This window comes from Maniola hyperantus, chromosome 4 (genome assembly GCF_902806685.2).
Source record: "Maniola hyperantus chromosome 4, iAphHyp1.2, whole genome shotgun sequence".
Lineage (NCBI taxonomy): Eukaryota > Metazoa > Arthropoda > Insecta > Lepidoptera > Nymphalidae > Maniola > Maniola hyperantus.
Window position 1 is genome coordinate 5,368,135 of NC_048539.1, and position 20,373 is coordinate 5,388,507.

Consider the following 20,373-nt stretch of genomic DNA (forward strand, 5'->3'; position numbering starts at 1 on the left):
TTTCCAAGCAAAACGGCATAATTGCAGCAAAGCTTCATCCATTAAATTTTTTACTCCAGCAGAACTTTCTTTCGTGCAATTTGTTTATTTCTTGACACTGTAGTAGGTACAATAATTTCCAAACACTAAACCCTTCCGTTATAGTCGGGTAATTAAACTTTATATTCACTCTCCATGTAATATGGGCATTGGATACAATCCCGAAACAGTTTGTAGTCCTAGAGGACTTTCGTGTCCCGCAATTTTCTCACAATGCTGTAGTAATGCCCAACATATTATTATATCTACGCATACGAATGTTACAGTTTCCAATTCAATTTCAACATTGTATCTTATTGACCGTTACTTACGTAATCCTCTAGGTCAAAGTAATGTATCACATTTGTTCCAAATAAGGATTTATAAATCAAAGATTAGTAAGGGCCGATGCATACCTATACAAAGTGGAGTGAAGTCGCAACGAGGTGTTTTTTTGATAGCGACTTAGGCTTAGTATTGTTTTAGACCAATTTCAACCGTATTGGTAAGCACCGCAGTATGGTTGAAACTGGCAGTCATAGTTAATAAAAAGAGAACACGGAGGAGGCTCAAGCTGCGCCCTCGCCGTTATGTACCAGAGTCCTAAATAGAGCTTAGTTTGCGCCATAGTTCCACTCTACTTTGCAGGTGCGTGTTGCGCTTAAGATATTTAGTTGAATAGATAAATAAAATATTGTATTTTATTATTCCGATATCTATGTATTACCTCACTTATCATACTCTATATCTCAAGGTAGAAGTAATTAATCTAGAAAGCCTGATATTTCACCATCGAATTTGTCTGGAAACTCAGGCGCAAACGAGTCGTTTGACCCGAGTTGGCGACTCGAATTACCACTTCCAAGTTCCCCTTTTGGTCACACGCTTGATATTCAGTCGAGACAAAGAATTAAATAGCAATTGCGCGTTGTGTTAGCTAAAGGCTACAACACACAACGCGCGACGGCATTATATTGCACGGCAGCGTGTCCAATCTCCAAGATCTCTCTTATTCGTTCACTGCGGCTTTTGTGATCTCTCTCCAGAGACTCCTATTGGTGGTGCACGTATACATATTTGTTGCGGAACGGATTAAGTCCGTCCACCTAGTTGGGGAACGACCACCACGACCACAAGCTCGATAAGTATCTTGAGCAAATGTGCACTATCCATCTTTAAATTTTAGATCTCTGGCGAACTAAAGAGGGCGCAATGGGATTTTTAACGCGCGGAGTATGCGATTGGTTGATCAGTCGCCCCTTTTTTCCAGCGATGCGCCAATTTCCCTACGCCACATTTTGCTCAAATAGTTTGCCGGGCACTTTGCCTACTGTGTGGCATTGTGCAAAGAACAGTAAGGCGTTCGCACTAGCTACGAAAAGTACGTTGTGACTTGTGACGCTCCTGCCATCTTCGTGGCACGATGCCACTATCGATATAGAAGCTGCTACAGATGGTTTCAGGTAAAAATTGGTCTAGAGCCTAGAGTCACATCCCTTCCATTGTTGTCAAGTGTTTAGACAACAGTTGGAAGTGATGTCGTCATGTCGTCGGTTTACTTACGTACCAATCGCGCATCTGAACAGAGACCCTCGCTTCCGTGTCTTTTGTCTTACCATCGAATATAAATAATATTAAGTGTAATAAATTACTCACTGTTCAGGTTTATGGTTAGAACTCTTTTTTCGCAGCGTCAATTCTACGTTGGCGTCATGTTCTGAAGTCCAGTCGTCGCCGTCGTGTGTGTTACAGGCTTTAGCTAAAAGTCCCATCCTCTTTTGGTACGAATGGCTCGTGTACTTGCTCGGTCCGTGAGCTCGTATTCGGGATTGCGTAGCGCATTATAATAGGCAGGATACCACCTGGTCTGTAGTCCACCCACGGAACATTGCTCCAACGAACACCTCTCTAATTTAAAGGCCAAAGATTAAACAGCAGTATTATTAATACCTCGGCAATTTAGAGCCCATCAACTCACTATTCTTGGGTGGTGAGGTTTAAATGTCATTGATTAGATAAAAATAAACTCCGTAAGGAGCTGACCTTTTCGCTTGGATAACTTTGTTGTTCGTTTAATCTCTTTTGGTGATAAATGATATTGTCTTATTGGAGCTTTTTGATCTTATTGTTGATGTTAAACTATAAATTCAACTTTTTATACTTAGTTAAGAACTAAGTACTAACTTGTTTGATTTGCGTTGCTTATTTTTTACACGACCGCGTTTCTAGGCTAGGTAACTTCAAGTAATACTTATCCATTTTTGATACTTAACACAGTTGCATCTACTTCATTTTAAGTAATCAAATCGCATTTCAAAAGTATAATTATGTAAAAACCTAAAAAACACGTTACAAGTGGAGCTATGAGTAAAATTAAAAAAATATAAGTAAATACTTACGTGTAGTTTTAGTTAACTCTATTTGATCATAGAGATTAATATTTTTTTCATAATTTAGTGTTATTTTTTGAATTCAATAAACTTTGAACCTTTCTGTGAGGTGTTAAAACTAATTGTATGTAATACACAAGCGCAGGCTATCGCCTGTGTTTCAATGAAGGTCCCTTGAATGGGTTCCTCTCACGCAACCATTACATTTGTTTTGTACATTGACGTTGTTAATCTTGTTACGTTGGGTTACATTGGATTAAGTACTTGGATTTTATCTTATTAACCCATCAAGGTTTGTTTCATTATATATTTTGATTTGATTTTTTAAAGCGTCTGTGAGAAATTGAGATACTTTAAGAGTTTTCTATCCAATGTAAAAAGTAGAAACCCACACTGACTTAATTTCTTTCTTTACTTTTTGATATTCTAACTTATGGGTCTCCTTTTTGTGATGTGCTTTTTGCATTGAAATAAAGAAAATGAACTGCATTATCTCATAAGAGACTTACTTAAACAGCCTTTTGGCTACTCCTATAACTAAGTATATTAAGTGAGTATTCTTTTCAATTTCGCCTAAAATATAAATTATTCATAGGCAGAATTAAATCCTTTGCCACGCAAGTTACATCAGTAATAGCTGCTTTGTAGGATACGTCAAAAATTTTGGTTCACTGTCTTTTCTAGTGAACTACTCCTACCTATTTTGACTTTTATTTTTCTTTAAAATTATAAGTATAAACTGCGAGCAAACGAGTATACGTTACCGTCGCGTCGTCCATGAACATTTGCAGCACCAGAGAATGGCCCAAAGCGATTTTCAGGAATTTGTTGATCTGCCCCTTGAATAACCCCATGTTAAAATTCAGTGGTAACGCCGCGGAAGGGAGTCGGTTCCACAATATTTGCATAATTTGCAATTTCGACTTCACTTTTTTTGCAGTTTTGTTTGACGTCCTCCTTTGATATTTATTTCACCACCGCATTTATATGTGCTCAAGGCTCAGTGGCTTTGTTGCTGACTGTAGGAGCTCGTCATAATGTTCGTATAAAACTTTTGCCACATTCGCTTTCATGTAGTCACCACAAACGTGAACATTCAGGACGTGCAGTGGTTTTGTTGAATATACAATTTCATAATTTTCGCAATGCTGGTTATTATACTCAAATGTAATTGGAGAAGTTTGGCCCGCTTATGTTTACTTAGCTATTGTGTACGTTTCGCAAAATTCATAGAATAGGTTACCTATGGTTAGTCAGCTCAGCGGCCACGGCTGGCGCCGGGTTATATTTCTCTACATTATATTGGCATTGAGGCATCAATGCATCAATGGTGGTAATCTGATACAAAAGCCCGCATGATAGATGCGCTGATCAATCTTACTCAGAAAACTTTTACATACCTACTTACTTACTTATAACGATTTCACATGTGAGTAATGTATATTTAAATCTCATAACAAGCCTCGAGATAAACGTACAAATCCATTAGTTATTCCTTTCCTTGGTACCTTTAAATAAGAACCTATAAAGGTATTTTCAGTTCTAAATAAAATTTACTAATTACTAATGAGTAAATAGGTACATGATGAGAAATTCAAGAAAATATTTACTTGCCATGAAAATAAAAGGCAAGAATAAATTATTACAAAAACAAGTATGTTAAGGAAGGTATTCACACAATTTACGAGGAAGGACTCTATTCCTAGTTCAGATGTCTTAGATAAAGCTCGCGTCCGTCCGCCGATGGGACAGTAATAGGCTATTGTCGTGATAGGACCAAAATAAACGGCGTCGGGAATTGTTCTCACCGCGCAGTCCGCATGTCAGGCGTTTAGGTGAAATAAGTAAATCGAAACTTACAGTAGAAATTCTGTTCTTGGTAGACTTTCTTTGGGCATTTCGATGGTAATTTAAAATCATTAATGCTTCGATATTCGATAACTTTTGCTTGCACTCAAGATGTAGCTATCGATCAGTGAAAGAATTTTTGAAATATGGTAAGTAATTTCGGAGATTACCGCTTACGTCCAAGCTTACTCATTTTAACTCTTTATTAATGTGGATGAAAGGAAAACGTTACAAGTAGAGTCTTTCCATTTATGGCCTAAAATCCAGCGTCTTCATTTTATCGTCGTCGAAAAACAAAAAAACATTAAACTTTAGTTTCAAAGATACCAAAATTAACGGACCCTCGAGTGTCATACGACAAGAAGCGTGATTCAGCAAGAGTTGTCTCAGGGGCGACATTTTCCAATTAACAATTGCTGGACAAAAACGAATCCAATTCACGAAGAGCGGCCAACCTTGCCTAAAATTGCGCCCTGTGGGCTGTCGCGCGATTTGAACCTTTATTTCATTAGATAAGAACAATGGCAGACAGTTGAGAAGTTAATATTAGGTTTATGATAGCAGGAGCAAGATGGTGCGTGGTCACTTAGCGGATTGTCGTACCTTTGGTTGTGTAAGTTTTTTTAAACTTTGGAACAGCGATACACTGTGGTTTTTAATAACTCGTTATAATGACATAAAGTTGATTAGTGTATTGGTTAGGGCTGTATTAGTTCATATCGAGAACTATGTGGCTGAGGTGTACCTAACTTGAGGATTAAGGGATATCTAATATTATTTATATATAAATCTGCCACATTTTATAAGAACTTATCGTTAAAAGCTTAACTTATCCGATGTAAACCCGTAAAAGCTCTATTCATCGTAGTAAAAAAATACTTATTTTCAGCCGGGGTGTGACTGAGATGACACTCGGGTGGTCTACGTGTCACGGAATGCGCACAAAATAGTTCGTCAATTAACCTTTATCATTATTGAATGTTGCGATGATGAACTTCTGGTTCGATGGTACTTCTGCCAAGTCTAATTCGTTTTACATAAAGTAAGTGCACCTTCATCAACTACTGAAGGATGTCACGATGTCAGAATGATGGAGAAATATTATTCCAAATCCTGCTTGACACAACGTGATTTCAGCGTTGAAAGGTCTTAAGGAAACCATCCAATTAGCCGATACTGAGCAGAATACAAATTAAAGAAGCACGACGAACCTTGGCCCGAAATAATACACTGTAAGAGTTTGTGATTGCGACTGTAGATTAATGGATGAAGGGCCTGGCACTTCATTAAAGCGAACAAACAAGAGGGGGTGCGGATAGGCTCTTTATCTCGTCACCCTCTTAACCTTCCGCGCCTCACTACCTTTAGCTCGAGTACTGCGTCACTTCTTGGCTTTTTGGGCTGTTGTATAATATTCAAGTTGAACTTGTAATTAAAGATGATTAGAAACTGATAGGCTTCGATTTACATTGATGAGCCAGTAAATTCCGAACGCATAAATGAAATAGGTAGGAGTTTGCTAATTTTTGATTATTGCTAATGGAAATAACTGCCTACACTTTGCTAAAGACAGTTTGCCTCATACTCGTGATACCCAATTGAGGACTCTGCCGCACATTTATATACAGTAAGCACTATTCATGATCGAAAAGTAAAATGTAAATACATTACTTAGATTATTAGAGCCTCAATAGCTCAACAGGTAAAGGAGTGGACTGAAAACCGAAAGGTTGACGGTTCAAACCCCGCCCGTTGCACTATTGTCGTACCTACTCCTAGCACAAGCTTTACGCTTAGTTGGAGGGGAAAGGGGGATATTAGTCATTTAACATGGCTAATATTCTTAAAAAAAAAAAAAACTTGAAACTTGTGACTTGAAACACAAACATCTGCTTAGCTCAAGCACCAGTCCCCACATTCAGGTACTGAATAGAAATGAAGTATAAAAATTGTAATTTGTAAGTACTAAATAATATTAAGAAAATAAAAATGTAAGAAATAGTGTCTTGTAAAAATTGTGTACTGTAGGCATAAGAAATGTGGCCAAATAAATTCATTCATTCAACTATCGTATCGGGCCGTATTCGAATCGTATAGTGTAAAAACAAAACACCCTCTCAAGTTTAACATACAATTAACAAATGTTAACAAAAACAAATCCAATCTAAGGTGAGAGAACCTTTGGCCAAACGCCCGCACAGTGGTGATTGCGACTGTATTAATGGATGAACGGCCGGCCCACTTCATTACGCCGAACAAACAAGAGGGGGTTCGGATAGGCTTTCTCTCGGAACCCTCTTAACCTTTCCGTCCCTAATCCTTATCTGAAATTATTATTACGCAATGCTGTGCCATTTTATTGATTAAGAATTCCAGTCTTTTGGTAACACACGTTATCGTCGAGTAAAGTATTAGCTCTGAAGTCATCCATCCAACTAACTATCAGCCTGCTGCCTGCTAGAATCCACTGTTAGACAGGACTATTTGAGAAAACCACACGTGGTCATAAGGTAGCTTGAAACTCTCAAGCATTGAATAAACAATGATCAAAATTCAAAAATTAATAATAATGAAATCTATCTCTGCTCTGTCGATAAGTAATTTAGGAACATTGTTATGATATCAGAGTGGTTATATTTTGTCAAACAAGACCATACAATTTTTGACAAATAACAACGTAATTTATCGGCAGATTACAGATAAAATTGTTTACATTATTATTAATTTCCGGCCGTATGTCAATAGCCACCCCGAAAACACCAAGCATACACCATAATGGCCAAGTGAAATATTGTTATGTTGCATAGACTGAAAGTATCGTATTCTTAAGGAATCTGTATGATGATACGTGGCTTAATCCGCAATCGGAGTTAGACTTACGGGCTGATGAATTAATAGTCGTGTTCTGACAATGAAGATGTTTCCAAGGCTTAACTTGCCATCAACACGAATATGAATGTCTCATGAAACATATACTTAATATATTCTAAAACCAGCTTCGCTAATCCCTTACCAGTAGAATTTAAAATATTTTATTAGGATTAAAATGATTTTTCCATAATCATATACTTGTGTCGTAGAGTTTCTATTTATTTAAGTAAATGTAAGTTTGCTTTATATAAAACACGCTATTTACTTACTAAGTTTTTAGGGTTCCGTACCTCAAAAGGAAAAAGGAATCCTTATAGGATCACTTTGTTGACTGTTTGTCTGTCAAGAAACCTATAGGTTACTTCCCGTTACCCGACAATTATGAAATTTGGCAGGAAGGTAGATCTTATAGCAGACATGAGGGGAAAAATCTGAAAACCGTGAATTTGTGGTTACATCACAAGGAAAAAATTAAAATGTGTTCATGAACAAATATTGCTATTTTTAACTTTGAAAGTAAGATTACTATACCAAGTGGGGTATCATATGAAAGGGCTTTACTTGTATATTCTAAAACAGATTTTTTTATTTTTACGCATAAAAGTTTTTGATTTATCGTGCAAAATGTCGATAAAATACGATTGTAGTACGGTACCCACAGTGTGCGATTCTGACTCGTACTTGGCCGCTTTTTTATAATTCAATTACCTAATATCTGCTTTTTGCAGAGGATTACCTTTTATAAAAACATTTAATTTGTTTTCAAGAGAGACTGCAAAAATAAGCAAAGTCCTTTTCTTTTCCTCTTGGAAGCTGAATGAAAATCGTTAAAATTAATTAAGTTTCCGAGAAAATCCACTTCGCATCGGTAAACAGTTCTGTATTATTTTTAATACGTATTTAGTTTACCTTGTAAGTACCTAGTTAATTCTGCTCATTTTGCTTTGATTTTAATTTTTTTTGAACCGTAAGTACTTTTAAGTAACTTCTAGCTTCTTAAATATTCAAGAATTTGAATAGGTGTCAGTTTTTTTTAATGCTATTTGTAGTTATAGTTTAGGTATATCTACGTTTAGTTAGTCTGTCCACCTTCTGATTGGAAATTGATATACGTGTGGACATTGAACAGTTATTGTACAATTCTGCGTCAAAAGATTCGCACCCGCTTGCTCGTTTGCTCGCTATTTTTATTTAAAAAAAAAGAATGCATTACCCCATGTATATTTAGATAATAATAAACACAGTATATTTAGATAATCTTTATTGCGCTTTAAAGCGTCCGAATAAAAGGTGCAAAACATTAAACAGGTTCTGTTAGCTTCGCGACTCTACACATTAAAACCTACATTATGGTTTTATGTGCAGACACACTTCACTAACTTCGTAAAATACTGCCGACGGTAACTAATGGCTGTGAAGGGACGGTGTAGTCTGGTAGCGACAGGGTAAACTTATATCAAAAGATTGTCTCGTTTGACCCGTGCTGGTTTCTAGATAGAGGGCGAACCTTTTTGAACCTTTTCCTATTTTTTTTGTTTTAAATTCCGTTGCAAGTTAACCCTTGACTGCGATCTCACCTCGTAAGTGATGATGCAGTCTGAGGGTGAGATCTATAGAGCGCACTCTGACTTAGCTTAGACGTAAGACAGAGCTAAAAGGAGGGAGCTATATCTCTCACATAAAACTGTCTCGTTTTAACTCAATCTTAAGTCTGAGCAAAGACAAAGTGCGCTCTATAGATCTTAGTTGTCACCCTACGGTTCATCATCATCATCAACCGATAGACGTTCACTGCTGCACATAGGTCTCTTGTAGGGAATTTCACACGCCACTGTCCCTCCCTGCGACCGGTCTGATGTCGTCCGTCCAACTAGTGGGGGGGTCTTCAAATGGTGTCTTCCGGTGCGAGGTCGCCATTCCAGCACCTTGGGACCCCAACGTCTATCGGTTTTACGAACTATGTGCCCTGCCCATTGCCACTTCAGCTTATCACAACCCGTTGAGCTATTTATTTTATTTTATTTTATTTATTTTATATCTAATTAGAACGGCAGTGCCACTTACACTAACTAGATGATTAATAATAAATTTAAATACAAATAAAGGTACAAGAAAAAAGACATAGAATACAAAACGATAAAAGATCAAAGAATTTTGAATATGTACGCTGAGAACATTGAATGACATATTCTATGTCGGTTCCTCTAGTTCTCCTACCCTTACCCTTCGGTTACGGAATTCTAACATGAATGAAAATTATGAGTTATTTATGAGTAGGTATTTAGGGAGTTATAATATGTACAGCAGTTGAGGTCTATCATTTAAGGAGTTACCAATACCGAAAGTTTTATCCATTTGTTTCAGGTGTGCGCACTGTCTCCAAGGGACCGGGTATCAGAATCACTTGCACTGACGTACGCGGAAGCCCCCGGAAGACCGCTACCCGATGTGATGGCTCAACCTGGCCTGTCATATGACGATGTCTTGCACGACGACTTTAGGTTCGATCTAAACGCTCACGACGTCATGGTCTTCCTGCATATACAGAAGACTGGGGGCACTTCTTTTGGAAGACACCTTGTTATGGATCTAGACTTGAAGGTATGCTAGAAATCAATTTATTTTGTTAGACATAGAACTCTTAGCTGGCGTTTAGTGTGTGTGGGTTTCGGCCGTTTGGCCGAAACGACCGCAGACGGGGGTACAGGCCTCTAGGCCTTGCCTCCTTTCCTGGGTGGGGCGCAGGGCAACTTTATGCCCTGGCGTTGTTCTTTAAGCCGGGATTTCACTGGCTAGGGCCCACCATCTTGGCTTGTGGCCCTAGTGGACTTTTCTTTCGTTTGTTCTCCGCGCTGCGGGTGGCAAAAGCCATTTCGCCGCGCGTGTCGCTTGTGAGGCTTTGCAATTATGCCGATTTTATACATATTTTGCCTTTCGAAACCCTTGGCTGCCCCGCCCCACTCATTATCCGAACAGATTCTAAAATACACATAACTAATTGCAGCAAGTTTGTATATTAATCAGCCACACAAGTTAGCAACTGTGTAACTATGCCAGCAGTAGGAACGCCCCCGTAACCTGTGCCGTTTGTATTAATCAGCCTGTCGTTCTGTTGATTGGGTGACGCCTCGAGGCCGCCTGCCTTATTGTATCTAAGATATTATCTTATCGATATTTTATATGGCCTATTAGTTTTGTTGCCATAGTAAATACAAAGGACCGGAAAGGAATGGAGTACCTAGGTAATCATGGCACATGCATCAATACAAGAGGTCACAGGATCTCTAAGTAGCTCTAAACCTAATGTTAAATCGATAAGAAGGTATCCATTTACAACCATCAAAAGGAAAACTACAAGAAAATAGTTAAGTAAGATAAATCTATCGAGTTTCATACCAAACTTGATAAAATTGCGGAACCGGCAAGGACCTGCATTGTGTTATCTTTTGTCCAAAGAATTCCATAGTAACATGAGCCTTGAAAAGTAGATCGTTCGTCAAATTGTAACGTGTTGCTACTAGATGGCACTACTAGTCGCATAGATGGTTAAAAATACATTTCGAAGGATTTGTCATCGGCAGTGAAGTCATGGGCATCATCTAGTTTTTAATGAACTTCATAAATTTATCTCAATGAACTGACAAACCATTGAAGCATATTCTCCCGTAGCACTTTCCCGTTCCACCTTCTTGGGTGGAATAAAGCTTATCTTTTTCTCGCATAAACAATTCGGCACCTTTTTTTCGCAACAATCCATCACGACGGATCTAGGAAGTGAAGCAGCCAAACCGATCAATATTAAATGTAAAAAAGAAGACGTGAAGACGTGGTGAACATGTGAATTGTGAAGGATTGGGAAGTAGCTTGGCAAAGCCAACAAGCTTTAAGGGTTCATGCACACCGATTCTGGGGCAGAGGGTCGTGGCGACGTAACCTGTTCTAATTTCATGAACATGTTTTTATTTCAGTGAACTGCTTCGTGTGATATGTACCTAATGTACTCGTACCTATTTATTTTATTTATCTACAGGCACAGAACATGTTATTGTGAACCAGATGATGCCCGTGACTTCGTTCGCGTGGATTTAGATTTTAAAAAAATCCCGTGGGAACATTTTGATTTTCCTGTATAAAAAGCATCCAATGTCCATCTCCGGGCTGCAAGCTATCTCTGTACCAAATTTCATCAAAATCGGTTAAACGGATGGGTTTTTAAAAACCTGTGGGAACTCTTTGATTTTCTTAGATCGAAAGTACGCTATGTCCTTCCCCGAGATTCAAGCTATCACTGTACATAATGTTAAAATCGGGTTAATGGAAGGGGCGTGAAAAACTAGCACACTGCAGACACACTTTCGCTGTATAATATTTGTTTCGTATGGATATGGATGTCCTGAAATTAAAACCAAACTGTTTTCACTAAACCAAATCAGTAATCATTTTATTACATGGTTTAAACTTTAAAGTTTTATTGAACGGTGTGTGGCTATGTAGGTTCTCCTTCTTCTTAATGTGCCTTACGAAGATTGGTAATCATCAGGGCGATTTCAACTTTGAGACGATCTTTGAACGATCTTGTGCTCTTTCCAAAACAACTGGACGTAAGTTTTTAAGCCACGATATCCTTCTGCGGCCAAGCCTCTTCCTGCTTGCTACTTTACAAGAAGGTAATAATCATAATATACGTACTGGACTTATTTGTATAAATACTCGTGTATCTAGTAGGTAGAATCATTCATTACAGCCCGGAAAACACCTATTTCCTTTCTCGTTTAATGCGTCCGAGTTTACACGAATCGTACTAGTAGTAAGATTAGTCGCATTACAGTGTGCCTGTAACCTTAGGGATAGGCATGCGTGCGATGACGTAGCGAAAATGAAAATGGCGGATTCTTTGTGAGAAAATGTAACGTCACGCCATTCTAAAGGCGTCCTCGCTAAATCAGTTTTAATTTTATGAGAACGAAAGTGCGATAAAAGTGGGTAAAAGCTTAACATTTTCATAGCACCTGACTTTTTAGGGTTCCGTACCTTAAAAAGAAAAAGGAACCCTTATAGGATCACTTCGTTGTCTATCTGTCTGTCTGTTGTGTCAGTCAAGAAACGTATAGGGTACTTCCGTAGATCTAGAATCATGAAATTTGGCAGGTAGGTAGGCCTGGCACACGTAAGGGGAGAAATCCGAACACCGTGAATTTGTGGTCACATCACAAAAAAATATTTAAATGTGTTCATGAACAAATTTTTTGTATTTTCAACTTTCAAAGTAAGATGTATATACCAAGTGGGGTATCATACATATGAAAGGGCTTTACCTGTACAATACTAAAACAGATTTTTTTTAATGCATGATAGTTTTTGATTTATCGTGCACAATGTCGAAAAAATACGATTGTAGTACGGAACCCTCGATGCGCGAGTCTGACTCGCATTTGGCCGGCTTTTTCCGCTAAGATTAATTACGATCTAATGGCGAAGTTGAGTAAAATTGTAGGCATGTCTTTAAAAGTTATTCTATTGTTGGATAGTGGAATGTTCGTGGCCTGATATTGGATCTGCGTATACCTACGTACATTCCACATGTATGCTCTACACTTGCTCCTCTACGATATTATTTTACTACCCTATCGTTAGGAATATTGACTGCAGTCTCGTATGGAAGGGCTGTCGCTCTTCTAATCGATTTCTACACGATATTGTTCAGCATAGATTCTACCTACCTTCTATGATATACCTCTGTTTGCCTGAAACTCTTGGCTCTTTCATCTTTGGCTAAAATATATAATACGCAGTAAGAATACTATAAATTCAGCCAATCACATGTATTCATCATCATTATCAATCTATCACCGATCTGCTACTGAGAACGAGTCTCCTTTTAGAATGAGAAGGCTTTAGGTTGCCACGCCTAATGCGAATCGGCAGATTTCACGCACCTTTGAGAACATTATGGAGAACTTATAGGCATAGGGGTTTCCTCACGATATTTTCCTTCACCGTTAAAACTAGTGATATTTCATCGCTTGAAACGCACAAAACTCCGAAAAACGATGCAGCGATGATAGCCCAGTGCTTAAGGCGTCAGCTTTCTATTCGGGAGGTGCGAGGCTCGATCAGCGCTCGCACCTCTTAACTTTTTGGAATTTTGCAATTGTTGCAATGTGGTAATTACAATCCATCCATTCTTACAATATAGTTACTAGCCCTTTCGAATACTAAGATTTAAAAAAAAGAATATTATAACTTAGCTAACTAGCTAACTTCCCCTTTCCCTCCAATTAAGTGTTAAGCTAGTGCTAGGAGTAGGTACGACAGTAGTGCAACGGGTTTGAACCGCCGACCTTTCGGATTTCAGTCCGCTCCTTTAACCGTTGAGCTATTCCAAATTCGAGACCGAAACCAATTCGAAACCAAGTTAAATAAAGCTTAGTTTGAGTTGTTATCAAGAAAGAGACAGAGCTTCGGCACTGCCGGTGTGTGCTGTGCTTTAGGCTGACCTCGCCATCACACGCGGCACGCATGTGTGCGTACTTCTTATAAAGCGTTGTATTGAACGGATCTTCTGTTACTTCAGTATTTTGTGCTAAGTGTTTACCAATTTCTTATCTTAATTGTTTCGTTTTTGTTGTTACGTGGTGATAAATTGCTTTCTTGGAAGACGAATGTGCGGTATCTTTCTGCAATTGAATATAAAAAGTCCTAAGTCACAGTTCATCAGATCTGTCTAAGATATGGCAAAGAATTCTTTATTCACTAAATAATCAGCTTTGTCATGGTGCTACTGTCAGATAAATGACTACTGTTTTTGTTTTAAGGTGACACAGCACAGTTTGTTTCGTTATATATTCTCTATAATATAAAAATAAATCACTAAATGTGTTGCTCATCGCAAATCTCGAGAACAGCTGAACCGATTTCTCCATTTTTTTAGTGATATTCCTTGAAGTACGAGGATGGTTCTTACGGAGAGAAAAATTTAAAAAAATTTAATCGACTGTTAGGCGGAACGAAGTTCGCCAGGGCAGCTAGTACAGTATATAAATAAGCCACTTATGGCCGAAATTAATTATAATCAACAATATAATATCTGTATTCTGTAACTAAATACATAAAAGGAAAAGGTGACTGACTGACTGATCTATCAACGCACAGCACAAACTACTGGACGAATCGGGCTGAAATCAGGATGCAGATATGACGTAGACTTTGCTAAGAAATAATTTTTTGAAATTTAAATCTCTAAAAGAGTAAAATAGGGGTTTAAAATTTCTGAAGTCAACGTGGACGAAGTCGAGGGCATAGCTAGTCTGTCGATAAGTTACTTGGCAACATTGTTATTTATCAAAAAAGACCGTACAATTCTTAACAAATAACATCTTATCGACAGATTACCTCACCGGCTTCATTAATCGAAATTTAAAAGGGGTGATGACTTTTGAAAATCTTAGAAAAACAAAAAGTTTTATAAATATTCGCCTTACGGCCTTACATAAAAAAACTTAAGTTGACGACTTGGCTAGTTATCGAGTCATTAAACCCATTGCCAGCTTTTAATTGCGTTCTGTATGGTTGAGTGGCAGTTTGTAATTATAAACGTTATGGCTTTTTTTATTTTCATATTTTCCAGCGTTGAAACTTAATTTATTGCGCTAAAGCGTCGTAAAAGTAGGTAAAAGAACCATAATGTTACCTCTACCTGCATTTATAATATTATGCAGTGGCGTGCATATGGAACCCATTCAGTCAGGGTAGTTTAATGTATAAGAAAATAAAACGAGTTACTAATTGCCGCATAAATCGGAAAGAACTTGTCAGTTTATTCATCAGTTTTCATCAGCTCTATTACTATAGTGAGGTATACCTGTAGATAAACGAGGCGAAAAAAATAAAAGGTACTTTGTACGGAATTGTGTGGGCTCATTTAGAAGGTTGAATCAATCAACCTGTTTGCGTCCACTGTTGGACATAATATTATGTCTTCCCGAGAGCGCGCCACCTTACACAGTCCTCGGCCTTCCTCATCCACCCACTTCCCGCTACCTTCTTAAGATTGTCAGTCCAGCGGATTGGAGGTCGTCCCACACTGCTTGCTAGTACGTGGTCTCTCACACCAAAACACATTAAGAAGGTTCAATTAAAGTAAATCATTTTCAGTAAACGATGATAAATAATCTACTACGGCTATCATAAAAAAAATCAGCGACTTCATCGACTTTCATATGACTTTCATCGTTTATTATATTTTATATATATGGCATCAAAATTGGAATCAATAATAATTTTATTATAGTCACCGATCCATCACGTCTTCCACTGCCAAGGGTCTAGAATACAAATAAATAAATATTTGAATATAAATCTTTGATAGCTGATGGTGTGTGTTCTTAGAATAATAACACTGGTTGTGTTTCACTACAAATGATTCACTTTAGACAGTAGGTACGACTGTGTAAGTGCATCATAAAGAATGCATGAAATTAAAACTAATATGTGACATAGAAACTGATAACATTAGCATACACGGTGTAGAATTATGCATACCAAGTTAATTCTAACTAGGTCAAGAGTTAGGTCACAGTGGAGGAGTGTTTCCTACCGCATAGTAAATATTTAACGCCTTGGTGCTTGCACTAGCGGTCTGTAGCGACTTCCACTTACTGCCGAAGTACAGGCAATATTCAGGGGACGTGATATACTGACGTAAGGGGCACAGCACACGCGATCCTTTAAAATCGGTGATCAACGACTTCCATTGTCAGTTACACTTGAGAGTGGTATGCCAGAGACTCGGTAAATTACTGCGGCTGGCGTTTGAATGGGTGCAGACTGCAGAGTAAAACGTTGACTGCATAGCTTTCGAGCTTCCTCACGATCAAAATATGTGCGAAATTAAAACTTCAATTGCAGCTTCTAGCTTCTGAAAAACCATCAAATCGCCAATTTCTGATGCAAACAGTATCGTATGTGCTTTGCATCTAAATTGGAATGCGGTAAATGCGGCATCCTTAAGTTCCACGATTTGCCAACAAATTTCCCACAAATAATATAAAATAGGTGGTTTATATTTTCTTGGGCTTAAAATTTGTTTTAGTCCACGCAGACGAAGTCACGGGCCTAAGTTAGTTTAATATTCACGGAATATTTTGTTGGACACTCGTGCGAAGCCGGAGTAAGTGTAGTAAATATCAAGTCAGTAACTTTGCACTAAGCTAAATTGGGATTGTTGGTTTGAAGTTCAAACTGACTTTAGTATTCAAACTTTGAAGTCTCAGGATAATGTCTGCCCTATCCACGTAAAGTTCGGGGATCGATTTTGTTAAAACTTGGAGTAGGTATAAGTAATTATAGAATTATTTTTGAATTGCCAGAGATTCATCTAAACCAATCCAGTGCTTTCGCGTAAAGCGACATATTATCTACTTGCACGAACATTTTCGTTTCATTTATTTTATCACTAGCTTATGCTCGCGACTTCGTTTGCGTGTACTAAATAATTTTTTTTTACTGCCCTTAAGGGTTAAATTTTCAAAAATCCATTCTTAGCGGATGCCTACGTCATCTTGCACCTGCACCTGTAATGTACGTGTTAAGCAATGTCACTTGCTTTGACTGTGAAAGAAAGAACTTCGTGAGGAAACCTGCATGCTTGAGAGTTCATCCATAACGTTCTCAAAAGTGTGTAAAGTCTGCCAATCTGCACTTGGCCAGCGTGGTACTATGACTCTTCTCGATTCGTCAGTTGTGGACTGGCGATGGATTAAGATTAGGGGGTTTGGTTTGAACCTTTATCTTGATTGGTAATATTTTTGGGTCCATATTAAGGCCTCTTCACGTCGTCGTAGTGAATATTTAACGCCACGTTAGTTTCGGCATCGTAGCGGTTTTCGTACTTATTGCCTCGGCCTACAATATTGAGTAGGTAGAGCGCGGCTTAGTGTGCGAATATAAAGGATTCATCGGATGCGGTAGTTTTATGTTATACCCATTCTTCTTTATATTTCACTAGCATATGCCCGCGACATCGTCCGCGTGGATTACAAAAATTTCGAATCCCTATTTTATCCCCTTAGGGGTTAAATTTTTAACCGACTTCCAAAAAGGAGGTGGTTCTCAATACGGCCCGTAATTTTTTTCAGAAATACTTAGCGGATGTCTACGTGATAATAGCTGACTGCATGCCAAATTTCAGCCCGACCCGTCCAGTAGTTTGAGCTGTGCGTTGATAGATCAGTCAGTCAGTCAGTCCCCTTTTCGTTTTATATATTTAGACTAGCTGATCCGCCCGGGTGCGCTCGAGTGAAATTTGATATAAGTACCTATATCATCATAATCAACCTATGATAATTGCTATGAATAGACGTGAAATAGATACCTACTGTAAGGGATCTGTTGAAACAGAGCGAAATTTCAACCGCATTGTAAATATTTGATGCCATGTTGATTTTAACGAAGGTTAGTCTATCTACCAACTGTTGAACCTAGAGATTAACTCTATTATTTGACGTTAGTAAGGAAATAGAGACAATAATGACCAGAACAATGGATGGGAGTAAACTCGACTATGACTATTGTCACCCAACTCGAGCTGAGTCAGAATCATATAGGACTAGAATCTATGGTAAAGTGCGCGTTAGAACTCAACACGCAATTAAGGTAGGGGTTCTGTAGTTATGCTAGTTGCTCAAAACTTTTGTGGTTATTATTTCGTAAGCGGTAGTTTTATTTTCAAAAACTGTCAGAAGCTTCATAATAACTACGAAATATGTACTATTCAACCAGTTGAGCTTTTTTTGACTTTCGCTTTTCATGAAAAATTCTCTTAAACATTGGCACCGCGTCTAGTCATAGAAAATATTAAAGTCGACCTGGAAGTAAAACCAAATTGTTTCAAACGTTGCACCTGATTACCACCGCCTTGTAATCGTAAAAGGTAGCGCGTCGTTTCAGCGTTAAGTATCAACTACGTTGCTACTTGCTACATATTGACAAGAGCATGTTGTTCGTAGTTTCAAACGCAATAATACTATCAAAATATATTGAGACACCGATTCCCACCACGCCGCGTTGTTAGGTTGTTTCGGCGTAGTATAAACTATGTGGCTACTAGCTGCGATATTGAGAAGTGCATGTTGTTTGTAGTTTCAAATGTAATAATATAAAATAGTTAGAAACACCGATTGCCACCGCGTTGTAAGGTTGCACTTCAATGTTTCTACTTGCTCCTGTCTATGATATTGGGAAGAGCATGTTGTTCGAATGCAAATGCGATGCATCCGACGACGTTTACATTTGCCTCTATTCCTAGGAAAGATGAAGATTTGAATGTTAATAGTTCTTATTGAACCGCTGAACACGTAGTAGTCGAAGCTAGTAAAAAAAAATATACATTAGAATGCTTACATGTCTGAACTGGCAACTTTTCGATTTTGTAGTATTGGCAAAGAGATTTTGTGGTATTGTCCGTGACTTTGTCGGCGTAATTTCCCATGAAATTAAGAAATTATCCCGCTGCAAAAGGCCTATCGCCAAATTAAGGTCAACTGCAAATAAAACTTGATTTTCATGTCTATAACTTCTCTTGGTTTATAATTCCCATACAAACTTAAATCTCCTATTTTACCACCCTACTGTGGTAAATTCCTAAAATAGCTTACGTGTCATGGCCCCATGGGATGTTGTCGTTACAATAATCTAAATCAGTTTAACTGTCCTTGTACAACTGATCTTCCGTATCACACTTAAAAGTATCCTTTTTAAGACTTATTTTGGCATTTATTCCACACGCTGACCACCTGAGTCTAAAGTGCAGTAACAACAATAGCACAATTTCGAGAAAAACACCCCTAAAGTAATTCCCTTTAGGCGTTTTTCTCAAAGTCGTGTTTCTGCTCTTACTGCACTTTAGGTTCGGGAAGGTTGTGCAAGAAACCGCAAAAAATAAATTAACGGCTGAAATTAATAATAATCAAACCTATCTTTAATCTGTCGATAAGTTACTTAGCGACGTTGTCATTGCGAAAAATTGTTATTGTATGGTATTTTTTCACAAATAACCATGCTGATTGCTGATAGATAGATTATTATACATAGATTAATAATTTTCGGCCGTTTACTGACGTTTGTGTCTTTTAGATAAAGTTTCTTAGCTCAAATTCGTTATTCTGTGAATAATCAAGTAGGCGAGGGAATATAGTTGAATGAACACTAAACAGTTTCCTGTGTCTCCGAAATGAGAGTACGTGACACGATTATATTAAACGAAACAATACGTTTATTTGTTTCAAACATGTCTACAGGTATTTTTTGGTTGTCACAAGTTATTATTATTTGACCAACTGCGAAAAACAGCGTTGAAATTGAAAACAAAACGTATCGAATTGAGAATATACGTACTAATATTTTGTTTGGAAATCAGTTTAAAATAGGAATGCCATTCTCACGGTTTTGGGGGTACCCCAAGCATCACTTCATTACAACTAGTACATAGCCAAAGACTTATTTTTTTAAAATTTATAGACTAGCACTTGGCTGTAATCGGAACTGGTGGCGAGTGATGATGTAGCCTAAGATGGAGCGCGCTAGCCTAGAAGATTCTTATTCACTCTTGACCAATATTATAATTGAAGAAGAAAACTGATGCTGGAAGGAACTGATTGCCGCGCTCGTGCGTTCCGGGTTCCGTACCTCAGAAAGGAAAAAGAAACCCTCATAGGATCACTTCGTTGTCTGTCTGTCTATTGTGTCTGTCAAGACACGCTTCCCGTTGACCTAGAATCATGAAAATTGGCAGGTAACGATGCTAGCACAAGTAAAGGGAAAATCCGAAAATCATGAATTTGTTGTTATATCACAAAATATAAAAAATGTGTTCTTAAACAAAAAAAATACTAAATCTCATTATACATGATGCTGTCCGTTTTAAACTTGCACGAGGTCACGAATGAACGATGGGCTAGGTGTAGGATTAAAAAGTGTTATTTTTGTACGATGGTGCGGAACCCTCAGTGTGCTAGTCTGATTCGCACTTACCGGTTTTTATGACCTGCCATTAAATTGGTATCTACCTAATACCTACCTTAAGTAGGTATAAACCCTCTGCAGTCTGCACGCCATTGGCTGCAGGGTTATAGATATGTAGTATTCAAAGATCTTCTATATGTACTCATAACCACCTTTCAAAGCGACCTACCATTTCGTTTTACAGGCGATAACCGTACCATCGCATCGTCGTTTCGTCGCCCCTCTA

The 20,373-nt window shown here is 38.0% G+C and overlaps 2 protein-coding genes across 3 annotated transcripts in view; both read left to right on the forward strand.

Annotated features, from left to right (window-relative positions):
* Hs6st (heparan sulfate 6-O-sulfotransferase) overlaps positions 1–20,373 on the forward strand; it is a 147,286-nt gene that overhangs the window by 5,501 nt on the left and 121,412 nt on the right. For both annotated transcript variants that reach the window (XM_034968234.2, XM_034968235.2), the window contains exon 2: positions 9,492–9,728. In XM_034968234.2, the coding sequence (XP_034824125.1) occupies positions 9,492–9,728 (237 nt within the window). The remainder of the gene's footprint in view (positions 1–9,491; positions 9,729–20,373) is intronic.
* The window catches only part of LOC117996875 (uncharacterized), a 225,136-nt gene that overhangs the window by 799 nt on the left and 203,964 nt on the right, over positions 1–20,373 (forward strand). The gene's annotated exons all lie outside the window — the stretch shown is intronic.